Source organism: Anomalospiza imberbis, chromosome 16 (assembly GCF_031753505.1).
Source record: "Anomalospiza imberbis isolate Cuckoo-Finch-1a 21T00152 chromosome 16, ASM3175350v1, whole genome shotgun sequence".
In the NCBI taxonomy this organism is placed as follows: domain Eukaryota; kingdom Metazoa; phylum Chordata; class Aves; order Passeriformes; family Viduidae; genus Anomalospiza; species Anomalospiza imberbis.
Genome location: NC_089696.1, coordinates 8,457,180 through 8,470,587, shown reverse-complemented (window position 1 = coordinate 8,470,587; position 13,408 = coordinate 8,457,180). Strand labels below are relative to the sequence as shown.

At 43.4% G+C, this 13,408-nt stretch overlaps 1 protein-coding gene and 1 long non-coding RNA gene across 5 annotated transcripts in view; one reads left to right on the top strand and one right to left on the bottom strand.

Annotated features, from left to right (window-relative positions):
- The window catches only part of XYLT1 (xylosyltransferase 1), a 179,601-nt gene that overhangs the window by 13,484 nt on the left and 152,709 nt on the right, over positions 1 to 13,408 (bottom strand). For 2 of the 4 annotated variants that reach the window (XM_068206859.1, XM_068206861.1), the window contains 3 exons: positions 10,919 to 11,178; positions 7,397 to 7,592; positions 2,050 to 2,383 (listed from right to left, as the gene is read on the bottom strand). In XM_068206859.1, the coding sequence (XP_068062960.1) occupies positions 2,050 to 2,383; positions 7,397 to 7,592; positions 10,919 to 11,178 (790 nt within the window). Of the gene's footprint in view, positions 1 to 2,049; positions 2,384 to 7,396; positions 7,593 to 10,918; positions 11,182 to 13,408 lie in introns of all 4 variants that reach the window. The other 2 variants (XM_068206858.1, XM_068206860.1) reach the window with 1 other exon arrangement.
- LOC137483621 (uncharacterized) lies at positions 3,288 to 4,332 on the top strand. The gene is made up of 2 exons (XR_011004567.1): positions 3,288 to 3,803; positions 3,944 to 4,332. It is a non-coding gene; the product is annotated as an uncharacterized lncRNA (long non-coding RNA).

Sequence of the window (13,408 nt, the reverse complement as noted above, 5' to 3'; positions counted from 1 at the left end):
TCATTTCAGAAGATTTTTGGCAGGTTTTGCATTGTTTACAGTAACAGAAATCGTTCTATTTGAAGTTCTAATTCTTCTGTCATACTCTCATTATGCCTTTATTTGGTAGAAAAAATATGTTTAAAGAATAAAGTGGTGACAAACTGACAAAAAGCTGGAAATTAAAGGCAAATCATGGTTGCCTGCACAGAGCACAAGTGTCACTGAGATAGAAAGCCTTAAAAAAAAACCAACAGGAATTTGCATTGTAAATACAATTCTAAGTACAGTGCAGTGGCACTACCTGCCCCTGCAATTAACTTTCTTCTCTACCTCCATGCCTCAGTCATCTACAGATTACACATCACATCATCAGAAGCAAATCACTCTTGACACTTTCTTCCTAGATAATATTGTTCCCAAGCTTTATATTTCAGTCCTGTAGTAGATTCTAGCTACCACAAGTATAAACAGGCTTCTTAACAAAAAATGTGAGCCCAGTGTATCAATGGGCAATACAGGGTAGCTACACATTTTCAGTGGAATTATTCCTGATTCACAGTTTGAACCAAAGGGAGTTTTGCCTTTACACCATAAAGTGTGGGCTAATTTTTGAAGTCTGACACATATTTACCTGTCCATGGGGCTCTCACATTGTAAGGAAAAGCAGCAAGGTTGCTGGCTACATGCCACCTTTTCCATCCAATTTATGCCTTAAATGTTAAATTACCAAAGAACATGGAATTCATTAATTTCCAGCAGACAAGTCGATAGCAGCTGTATTCAGCAGCAAGCTGCCTCAAACTTTGAAAATGTATCCCTTCTTCACATGGTGTCTGTTCACAATTTATCATTACCTATTAGCTATTAACGGCAGTGGGTTGGAGGTGATTTAGTTTCTGCTTAAGAAACGATGCCACCAAATGTTAGCAGCAGAAATCAGTAAGTTCACTCTAGTGCTGGAAATGTGTGGAATCAAACTCCTGTTGAGTGAGATAAGGGCTGCATTAGCTCTCAGCAGTTGGCTGCTGGTGTTTGCATTACAGAAGCAGCACGTTATGCTGGAAGGTAAATGCCTGACTCAGTTTATTTGCTGCCTTGTCAGGAAGAAGAACTTCTGAAAACTTAACAGGATCATTCATGTATCTAGGAAATTTAAGATGTCTAAAGTTATGAATATTAATACTGGGCAGATGGAAGCACTTGAGCACTTTTAGAAGAATGGTAAAGATATTCAGAGCAACAAGCTTGTTTGATCCTACTGAATAAAAAACCAGGTGTGGCAGTAAAATGTTCCCTCTTCTCCAGTAATGTCCTGGGCACTGGCTGCAGACCCAAGCATTTGGATGATGCCTGTGCCATGCAAACATGGGAGCCTGCAGAGCCTGGCAGCCCCAAAATGGCCTCTGTATTTGGATGGCTCAGGGCTGCTGTGGCAAGGAAGAAAACAGTTTCTTTCTACAAACTGTCAGTGTGGGTCTGGTCCCAGGACTGTGTTTGTAGATATTTCTGTAACACAGCTGCTTGGCAAGTACTGAGCAGGTTTTGGCAGGTATCAGGCAGAAGTGAATGTCTGGACCTGACAATATGTCAGGTGAGCTCTGGCCTAGGGTAATTTTTTCTAATCCAGCATTTTGCATATTAATGCGTTTATTGTTAAACACACAGGCTTTGTCAAGAAAACAGTCTGAACACATGTAAGTCTCTAAGAGGAAACATGAATGAAAAGCAGCACCAGAGGTCACCTCTCCAGAGGTCAATTTTTCTTTGCATTTCTAAATGATGGCTTTTATGATAGCTGTTAGATTATTGAGAGTCTGAAGTTCTCTGGATTCTGACCTGTGCATAATTTAAAGATACAAATAGTCTTTTGTTCAAAGTGGCTGTGTTTTACAGATTTGGATACAGTCACTTCCACTTATCTTAGTGCAAGAGTTTCTTCTTAGTATCTATAAAATCCCTTTCTTTAATCCTTTTCCAATACACTGCTACTTCATTTTTAACAGCAACATTTACAGTGAATACAGACAAAATATCTATATTATTCCTGCAGCAAATAATAAAACTTACCTTGTTTGATAGGCTGCTGATTTGAGAAGGTGAGAGGAGTAACAAGGAATTTGGTTTCAGCTACCTGTACCCAGTGGTGCAGAATTTTTATTGTCCAGACACCAGGTCGCAGGGGCAAATTCAGAGGTGGTTTGTAGTGAGTAAACTCGGCACTGGATTCAATGAGAATATCGTATGTCGCTGCAATTACATTAATGGGATCCACCCAAATGACAGTCACGGTGACATTGGGGCCTTTCCCCCACTTCTGCATCCCAACGGGCTCGTCCATTGGCCCAAGGAGTCCTCCGAAATTCCGGAAAAGCCTTTCCTTGGCATCCCACTCAGTGCCAATCTGAAATGAAAGAACACAGTGCTGCTAGCATCATCTCTGTAAGCACCTGAGTCCTTTATGGCAAATAAGGGCTCTCAAGAGACACAAATGATATTTCTCTAATCACATGAATGATACATACATATAAAAGCAACATGACCTAAGATCATAATGCGTACACAAATTGTGAGACAAGTAAGAAGGCTTGCTTTTTTGCTCCCTTTCTGATTGATGAAAAGGTTTTCTATATCTTAGAGTGACACAACAGGTGATAGCAGCTCTCTCTCTCCGTCACAGAAGCAGTCAACAAGAGACCAAGCTAGTGGCTGAACACAACCTATGCACAGAAAAAAAAAAAAAAAGTGACCCATTCTCTCCTGGGTCATGAAAACGTATTACACGTTTGAGACATGGACCCTGCAGTAGAGACCTGCCCAGCTGCTGCTAAGACCAGGGAAGACACTTCAGCTGCTAACTTTAGGACAAGTAAAATCAGGTCCTTTACTACAATCCACCCATAAGATGCTGTCTCCTTGTACTCCCTTCCTGCCCCATGTGGGAACTTATTTCTTGTAAACTCTTATTGTCATAATAGTGACATTGTTTTTCATTTATTCACTAACAGTAAACCAGATGATTCACAATCTAGCGTAAATATTTAATTGACCTTTCTTTTTCCTAGCAGCTTTCATGTTCCATGCCCTTTATATGAATTTGAATGGTTCACCCATGCAAACTTCCAAGCTGTTGCCACTAACACTTGTGCACTGCTGAAAACAGCACCTCAGACCAGCCAGCTTGGAAATGGAGTAACTGCCTTTCTTAGGCCAATGGGAAGACTTCAGTATCCCAGCACTAAAGCCAGCAGGTGTTTATGAGGCTGGGCACTAAGTAACCTTTCCATAAACTCTCCTGTGATCATAGGACTGAGGGCTGCACTTCTGCTTTTGGAGGCAGTTCTGGTATGAAACCCCTCAAAGTCCTTCTGGTCTTCTTTTGCCCTACTCTCCGAACAGTGCAGATGACAAAGAGTTGATTTCTTCCTTGTTTAGAAAGTCTCTGTGGGTGACCTCTGGAGACCCCTCACACACAGGCAGGATCTCCACTTTCAAATTTGTGGATATTGCAGATTTTCCCCACACAGAGCTGTCCTTATCCCTAGGCTTCACCTTACAAGGGCATGGTCAAAGCCTGTTTTCCTGAAAGCATAAGAAATAATTGTAGCTCATTTGCTTCGGAGATTTTTCTTCTAGATTTCGTTTCACTTAATGAGAATAAGTGATTCCAATATAATGCCTAAATCCCCCCAAATCCCCAAAACATTATGATTACCTGATGCCTATTACCTGTACTGGAAACTGTCCAGTCTCCAGTCTCTTCTAAATAAATCCCTGTGGTTGGCAGACAAATTACAGGAGGACTGCAAGTGAAATGCTACAAGGTCAGTAAAATAAAACCCTACCATCCTAACTCTGTCTGTCATCACACAAATTCCTCCTACTGGGCTGTGACACTGCAGAGTATGAGACAAAATGAGCCTTCCACTACTCTGCAATCAACACAGCATTTCTGGTATTTCAGAGGTATTTCACCCAGCACACCAGCTAATCAAACCAGACAGCATAGCCCAGATATCAGACCCAAGCATCGAATGCCTCGAGGAGCTGTCAGTGTGTGCTCTCCTGACAAGACTGACTGAATATGTATGGAAATAAGCTGAGAAAGAAAATTTCCTGACCAGACTTTATTATCTACTCTGCCAACCTTCACTGAGGTGCAGCCATATCACACCTACCAGTGCTCAAGGGATCTAGAAAGAATAAAGACACAACACGTGAAACAAACCTACACCCTCCTGGGCAAAGAAAAGTCTGTAAAGGAAGCTCTTTCCACCACATTCAATATATCTTACTGAAGAACTCATTGTAGAAAACTTACTTCATCCTCAAAAATTAAACATTTACTCCTGACATCCAACTATTTCCCCTCTCTTTAGTTTCTCATCCCTGAGAAAATAAATCAGAAAGTTACAGTCCCCTTGCTCCAACCTCCAGGTGACACTGCTTTACACCAGGCTGCACCAAAGATGTTGAGATTTGCTCACAGGAACAAAGGTTTATCAGACTGCTCTGTGGAAGAGCTAAGCCTGCTTTTGGGGAAAGATTGTAACACAATTGTTGTCTGGTTGTTAAGCTCTGCGCAGGTGTGGCATTGGGTTCCCTAAAGCAAACCAGAAGTTACAGCCGAAGGGCAGGGGGAGAGGGGAGGGAAGGACAGGTACCCCCATGTTCCAGGTGTGCTCCAGGGCCAGGGCTCACACCAAGGCTCCACAGGCACCTCGGGGAGGGAAAGGCAGGGAGCTGTGCACTGTGTTCATGGGACCTGCCTTTATGTCTGATTCCCAGCTGGGGACATACTTTCCCATGCTGCACAGCTTGCAGTACCAGCTGCTTTTAGAAGCACAGTATTTTATAGGGAATTTTACTTAAAGCACTGGTTAGAGGTTTATAACCCTTGAACTTTACACAGCTGAGCTCCCAGTACTGAGATGTCCGATTTTACAGGGCAAGAGATACTACAGCCCTATAATAAGTTTCACAGCTCTTTAAAACATTGTGAGTAGGCTTTCACTTTCAAATAGAATACACCAAGTATGGGATTGAATCAAGCAGTAATGAGTATCTGATAAATTATGAAGGGATGTGGCACAGAAACTGACATTTTCCACATTATTATTTTAATCACCTTTACTTTGGGCTTCAAGAGCAAGCACTGTGTACAGGGTATGCTTGGAAAGCTGGAAATCTCTAATTGGCTCAAAATTTCTGTTTCTATCTCTGTTCGAACCCAGATAAAATTTTTCCAAGATAAATTATACCCTGATTATGGGTTTGTGTCTCATTGCTCACCACAAACAGGACCATTAGGTTCACACAATGCACACTAATTGCCTGCCACCTAGTTTATTTTATTCCCTGTGATGAATCACAAGTCTTAACAAGACCAGAAACAGCATTTAAGTGATAGAGGGTGAGCTGAGACTTTTAGTTGTGTGCAGCAAATCAATCCCCTGCCCTGCACGGAGAAGTTGCCTGAACCCAGGCTGGCAAGACACATAGTGTGTGCATTGTGCACGAGCCAGTTTTAGGAGGTGTGGGAGTTCCACGCTTGGAAATCATCTCTCTTGTATTTCCTGTAAGTTTATTTTATTTGACTCAGCCTGCAGGAGCCATGTGCCATCGAAATGCTGTCATTAACTCCCCCCTAGGTGTGGGGCAGCCCAGGTAGCTGATGGCTTCCCACTTGTCTTTCCAGGGTGTGGGGTGAAATCTGCTCCTCAGGAAGTGAAGTCTGAGAGCAGCAGAGGGCAGGGGCTGGAGAGATCCCATAATCTCTGCTGCAATCTCAGTTGTGCACCAGGGTCACAAATACACTCGGGAGCACATTCAGTGCAGCATATTTGTGTGCTCTTCCTGCTGGCCCCAGTGCTGTGAGCTGGGAGAGAGGAGAAAGTTCCCAGCTAAAATAGCCCCATTCAGTTTCAAATTCCTGCCAGATCATGGGGTGAAAGTTATTGAAGAACAAGCAGTTCTATGTCTCAATAAGCATAAATCTTAATTTCATCTTCTGTGAACACTGATGCTTTCATCTTAGCTAAACTGCCAAGTTTGTTTTCCACATGCTGGACCTTGACAAAGCAGTGGCATTTTAATAAGCAGTAGCAGATCAGAGCTTTCCAGCCACACTGAAGCTGAAGAAGTTAACATTGGATTTATAGCAGGGTAACTAAGACAATTATTTGGCTCAGAGGCAGAGATCCCCGCAGGCCAAGGGAAGGCAGAAAGTAAAAAAAAAACCAATTAAAATTTAAATAATTTACTCTGTACCTCTTGGTCTTTGAAAATATCATCTATGAAAGGAGAGGACAATGAAACAGGTTAGGTGAGGAAAATAAAATGAAAACAAGTAAGCAGCCACCAAAACTCTTTTTGTTGAGTTTCAAACAGAAGAAAATGTTTCCTTATGCTCAAAAAAGCTTACCAGTGATTAAACTCTTAAAAGTACTAAATAAGCAGAAGAAATATTCCTACAAATCACAAGAATTGGAGCTTGTATGAACATTTATCACTGCATGAAATGGCAGGGCTACCATCCGACACATTGATAAATGAAACACACTTTCCATCCATCTCTTTAATGGCACATTAGTGTCATGGATTTGCCATGCACACCAAAACACTGAATCACACCTAGGCATTTCTTAATTGTCCAAGAAGATGGTAATTTATGAACTTAGCCATAATGACTGGAACACATTTCTTCAATCAATTTTATACCTTAATTGAAATTTGCGGCTTAACAAGAAAAATCATGAAATTAACTGCTCAGACAGTTGTATCTTTAAAGCAGAACACAGATGTCAGGTCCTATTAGTGGTCAACTTTCCTGATATATTTTAGGTAGATTTTTTTATACTCTATGACAGACACTGGGACAAATTTCTACAAAAATAACAGGATTTGTGGGAAATCTCAACCACTGCTGTGATAATTTTCTCTTTTGTGTTACAACATCAATATTCTGCTCACATGTGGTATCAGTACCTGACTACCACTAATTTTGAGAGGCTTTTTCAGTGTACTCTCGAGAGACACATTTAAACATGCCACCATTTACATCTGGAATTGCAGAAAAATGGAATTTTCCCCAGGAGCCTTTTACAGCACTTGCAACAAACACGGTGGCAAAACTTTTAAGGTACTTTTAAATTACTGCGCCCCTTTGACAACAACAAAAGGCTTCCATTTGTTTTTAAAACAGAAGGGAGTGAGGACACTCAGATTAAAGTAAGAAATGAGTGTTGACCACAGATCTGAACTGCCAATGGTATTTCCTTCTATGATGAGGATGCACACTATGCTAGAAAGCCACTCTCACCTCAAATTTACATGGAAATACAGTTTCCAAAGGCTGCTGATTCACTCTTCCCTCTTGTGATGCCACAGGTGTGCATGGGTGGCTATGAACACTCACCTCTGAGAACTGCAACCTCCCAAAATCACTCGGTGGACTTGCAATCTTGAAGACTTTCTTGGGCATCACCCACGTTTCCAAAGTTTCCAGTTTACTGACAGCCAGATTGGTTGCGTGGTGCCTGATCAGGAAGCCTTGGAAACGGTCAGCAAGGAAGTAAAGGTGGATGGAAACTGGATGGCCCATGGGGTAGTATCTGTAAAACAGCACATGCTCATCATTATGTAAGAGAATGAAAACTCCATTTACTTGGAGCTAGTGGCTTAAGAAGCATTCATTTCAACTAGAAAATCCACCACTGTACATTAAGAGATTTCAAATGTGTTCATGACTCATTATCAAATATTCTTAGGCCGTTCCAATTACCCCATAACGTAAAAATATGTTACTAAGAACACAGGCTCATTAATTCCATATCCACAGCTCAAAGCTCTTTAGGAGGTCCTTCTGTGTGCCAGAGAGCTCCTCTCTCTCACCACCTTTCCTGGTAGAAAGTGGCACCCAGAGACACCCAGAGATTGTTAGGGTGCAGCACTGTTTGCTCGGATAAACTGTAGGATAAAGGATGCCCTAGGATTGTGCCTGTGCTCCAGAGCTGCCTTTCCTGCCCCAGCAGGGTCAGTGCCTGAGTGCACAGGACAGCAGGGAGTGCCTGTGTGACCAGGGACTGACCTCTGGGCCCCCTCTATTCCCAAACCTCAAGGGCAGGGCTCTGCAGGGTGGCACTACAGTGAAGGACACCAGGATCCTGTCTCCATTCTAGGTCTCTGTATTTTAGGGAAAAAACTTCACTTTAAAGACTTGAGATTGCTTTTGCTGTGAGTTTTTTACGCATAATCAAAAAAACCCCAAAAAACCTACTTTGAAAAAGGGTCAAACAACTAGGCAAAACCAGCCATTGAGAAATCTGGAAGCCTTCAGTTGAGATTTAAAGACATTGTAGTCACAGATTCAAATAATTAAAATGTATGGTTGATTGTCTGCTATGGCCTCAGAAACATCTGTAACAATGTTTGGGTACATATGGATGAATAAATAATTAAAAACATGTCATTCATAGCTCAGAAATCAAATATTTTGCTACTTTACAGCACTGACATTAACTGCAAAACAAGTTAAACTAACCAGCATCACACCTTTTCAGTAAGTCAGCTAAGCCTGACTCCTCAGGCTTGTTACCACAATTAAAGGATGAGCACTGAGGAGGACTTTCCATTGCACGAGGTCAGCAACACCCCAGAAGAAACTCTCTAGAGCTGGAGAAATCAACATAAGAAGACAGGGTACCAACAGGGCCAGCACTGATGGACCGAGCAAAACCACTGCAAAGCTAAGCAGCCAATGTCAGCAACAATCTGACTTCTGTTCCGAGTACTAAGACCTCCTGTTTTATATGTGTGCAGCAGCAAATATTTACAGTATCCTTGAAATAGTCTGAGTAAATTGCCTCTTGGCAGCAGAGAGTAAAAATGCCTAGAGATGGAAAAAATGAATTAAATCTCAATCACACATTAATGTTGCTCCCACGGAAGATGCTGACACTCCATCTCCTTTGGCACCCGAGCAGTCTGTGGGGGGCACAGCTTTCTGAGGCTGTGGGCTGGCCCTCATTAGGAAAGTGTGCAAGGCAGCTGCTCTTACAAACATCTCCTGGGCTGCTGTGGGTGGCAGCATGGGCCTGAGTCCAAGGGGGATCCGAGGCAGGAGCCGCTTTCCTTGCAGCGTGAGCTGGGGTGCTGCATGCACAGGATCAGCCAGCCTGGGGCCATGCTCAGCCCCACAGCAAAGGGAGCACTGCCGAGGTGCTCAGCCCAAATCCATCCTTCCATTTCTGCATTAGAGACATGCAAAATCACAAGAGGGAAAGAGGAAAAGTATGGGTGCAAACACCCAGAAGGACAGCGCAGTATGACAGGAGAGGAGATGTGAATCATAAAGCTGAAGATCAGCCATCCTTTTCTGATCTGAACTGGATGCTGACTCACAGTGTCTTGAGGGGGCTCAGGTAGGTATGAAAATGCTCCATATCACTGTTTGCAATTCCTCCCTTCACTGTTTCATGAGGCTCCAGCCTGCTGTAAGGAGCTGTGCTTTATTCTGGAGACAGTTGCAGTCACAGTGTTCCTATCTATAATCTGAGCAAGCTTGAAAAGCACCTTGAGTTCCTGTGCAATGGAAAGTTCCTCAGAAACGAAAGTGATAATTGATATAAATCAGCATCAGAATACTGGCAAAAGGACTGAAGAAAAGTAATTGTCAAATTATTTCAGTACTGGTTATACATAGTCCCCATCCTCTTTGCTGGCTTCACTCTGCAGGACAAATGACCCAGGACTTCCTTTATTTCATGTAAGGAAGGCATGCTACTAGTGATTATTTCTATCTAATTGTTATTGATCTTTTATTACTTTGCACCGGTAACCTTCACTGACAAAAGTCTAATAGGAATCTGGAGCACTTATTGCCACATCTTTCTAACTGGGACATTGCTCAGCACTTCCATGACTAATTTAGGAAGGTCAAGGCACATTTGGTTCTCTCTCAAGAACACAACAGGGGCAACGTCCATCCATCAAAGCACATGGAGTGTTTGCTGACTTAGGCTCTATGTGTTTTTTATTAGGATAAAAAAGGACAGGCTCCAGAAATACATTCTGAAGATGGAATAAAGAGATGGTAAAGTAAGACTTAAAAAGAGGAACCATCTCTGCTTTGAATCTGAACAGATCCAGATGTGTTTGCAGGCAGCAAACATCTATCATGAAGAGAGCCTTTTCTGTGCAAGTCTAACTTCAGGAATTCTTCCTTCAAATGCCTTTTAGACTGAATTCTTCTTAGCCAGGCTTATAGGTGAATAAGGAATCTAGAATATAGGAGGAATTTCCTTTTAAAGAATAAGGACTTTCATTTAAGAAAATATATCTACCTATATAGATATATAAACACCTACATATATTTTATGTATTTGATGCTAATAGACCTTACCAGTTGCAGCATTTCGGCACAGAGAGCTACACCAAGCAGGTGAACTGAGCCAAGCAAGCTCTCTGCACTCCATGTGTTCTCCCAGGGGAACAAACAAGCAAGGACCATTAACCTGCCTGTGTTCAGATTTGTTCTGAAATCCTGTCCTTTGCTTTTGGTAAGCATAATAGAGGTGAACATGACCTCTGCTGCAATCACACGGAGGGTTTAGGAGCTGAGGCTATAATACACTTGCTGAAATTAATCAAGGGAAACGCAGCAGTGGGGGTAGCACTGCCCAACTGGATCCTGTCAGTCTTCATCAGGCTGGAGAGGAGCTCCTTAAAAGTGCAGCAAACAGGTCACATAATGTCAACCCGGAATAACCAACGCTTTATTATGGACATAAATACTGCTGGAAATAAGCGCTGTGCACTTGCAGCTGCCTGGCCCCGCTCGTGGCTGTAGGCTCCAGCCAGCAGAGCCAAGCAGAATGAGCCTCCCGCAGAGCCTGGCGGTCCCTGTGACCCCAGAGCAGCGAGCAGAGGCAGCACTGACCTGCAGCTGTTGTCCCCAGCAGCATGGAACGAGGTCTCGGCCCTGTGCAGGCCCAGGCGGGAGAAGGAGTGGAACATGGTGAGGGCCACGTCGCTGAGGGTGCCCAGCCCGTCGGGCTCCTCGTACACGTTCTCCCAGTAGGAGCGCAGCCCCGGCGTGCCCGACGGGTAATTCCCGTACAGGTAATAGTCCAGCTGGCCAATGATCTCCTGATTCACCACGGCCTCAAACTTGCGGGCGAAGAAAGTTGGCCTGGCAGTCTGCTGTTGGGATAGGACAGGAAAAGACACTTGTGGCAGCAGCTCTCTGGCCACAGAGAGAAACACAACTTTCCCAGGCATCGTCCTGGGCAAGACTGTGAGAAGATCAGAGAAAAGAATGAGAAACAATTCTTATCTTCTCTTGCTGCACCTGGTATTGTGAAATGCAGAATGTGTTATGTAGATTTGTTTACCAAAGGGTGATTTCTTAATTAGCCAATGGTGATGGTGTTTGGACTGGAGGACCCATTAGGTCCAGCTGTATTGTAACTGTCTATAAGAGCAATGAGCTTCTTAATAAAGAGATTATTAATCAAACTTTTGCGAATGATGGGCTCTATGCTAATTATTACCTGGCTGGGGGCCCATTGTGACAATAGACACTGAGTTCCCATTTTCAGACATGACACTTTTTTTTAAGCAATGGGTTGGAGTTGAGAACTGTTTCTCTCCACGGGCAAAGATGACTTAAAATGTCACCTTCGGGACCATTCATTGTTAGGAGTGATGTTAAGATTCAGCTAAAAACTGAATTACATAATTACCCCCTGAAAATCCTTTCAGACCAACAGCCACCCCATGCTGCCTGGCTCAGGAAGGCTCTCCAAGTCCCAGAGGGGTGGGGAATGCTCTCCAAACCCCCATGTTAGCCTGGAGACAGTGCAGCACCGGCACGTGTTATGCAGGGAGCAAAGTGCACTGTGGCACTGGGGCTCAGAAGAGGCAAAGCAGCATTTTCTGTGTATGGATTTGCTGCCAGGAGGTGGTAAGAGGTGTCTGGGAGAGGTGCCATTTGTGGCTGAGGTTTCTTTACTTCTGAGTGGTCCTGCCCAGATTTTTTCTCAGTGCTTGACTCAATCTTGGGCATATAACTGCTTTATATGCTACTCAACTACCATTAACTTTCAAAAAGTCTTTGTTTTGCCTTGTTCATATTTGAGCATGGATCCTGAGGCGCCAAGGAGTTCAAGAGTGCCCCAGATGGTTGGAAAATTCTTTTGAGGATGCTCAGTTTTGCTCTGAGATGGCGCATGCTGTGGGCTTTGAGATCTCAGCACACTTTGTGCCTCTGTGGGAACAGCAAGCCCCAGCCTTCTGGTGCCGTGTGATCTTGTGAGGGGCTCTCTCACCAGAACATGTCAGAAGCCGCCTTTACATCTATTCTAATTTTGAACTTTCCTTTCCAGCTCAGTTTACCTGATTGTTTCCTGAAATATCATTGTGGGTTCACAGCCTGGGACAGGTCAGGCTCTGCAGTCTGGCAGGAGTTTTTAAAGACTTGCCATTTATTCTGTGCTGGAGATTTCCCTGGGATTGGTGTTTGGGACAGCAGAGCCTCTTTTAGATAACATCTCATTTGCTCTTTTTGTGAGTGCCTGTGTCACTGACTTCAAGTGTGCCTGGTAGACAGCACACTACAGTAAAGAAAAGATCTCTGTTTCAGAGCAGTCATCATTTCTGTGCTGTAGGGTAACACATATCCCATCCCATACAAAGCCTGAACAAACATGCTTTATGCAGGGAACCCTGAGGGGCTGGAGGGATGGAATTGCAAATCTGGTGACCTTGAAACAAGTGGCTGTTCATTCTCAATAGAAGATGCACAGGCCGGATACAGCCTCGAGACTGAGTGCACCCTGGAGCACAGGACTCGCTCTCGTGTCTGCCTTGAGGAAACTATCACAAAGGAGCTGATTAAACCTTTAAAGACAGTCCTGCCTAACCTGGGTGATCAAAACCTCATGACTAAGGCTCCCAAAATCACGAGATAAACTTTAATATGATCGTGCTGATGAATATAATAATGAAAATGGATTTGCCTTGTGCTGTGTAAGTCTCTAGTACACACACTGATTAACTTCTAAGCTTTTTTAAAAGATGATAAACATTGCTTAACGCTGAAAGCCAAGAGTGCTGTGAAATGAGGAAAGCACCTGAGCTGAACATTGGAGAAAACCTTTTGCAATGAACTCACAAGAGTTATCAATTAATATTGGTACAGTCAGAGATGTGTCAAGCTTCCCTCCTTTCTAGCACAGCCAATTATCAATGCCAAGGAGTCCAAAGATTTGCTTTGTGGCCATACCATGCTGTGGTATGTCTCCAGGGCCAAAACACAGGAGAACTTATCTTTCATTCTCCTGAAATTAAGATCAGAATTTCCTCCCATCTCTTTCTCCACCTGCCTGATGGAGCCAAAGCTTCCCTTCCCTCTCCCTGCTGCAGCCAT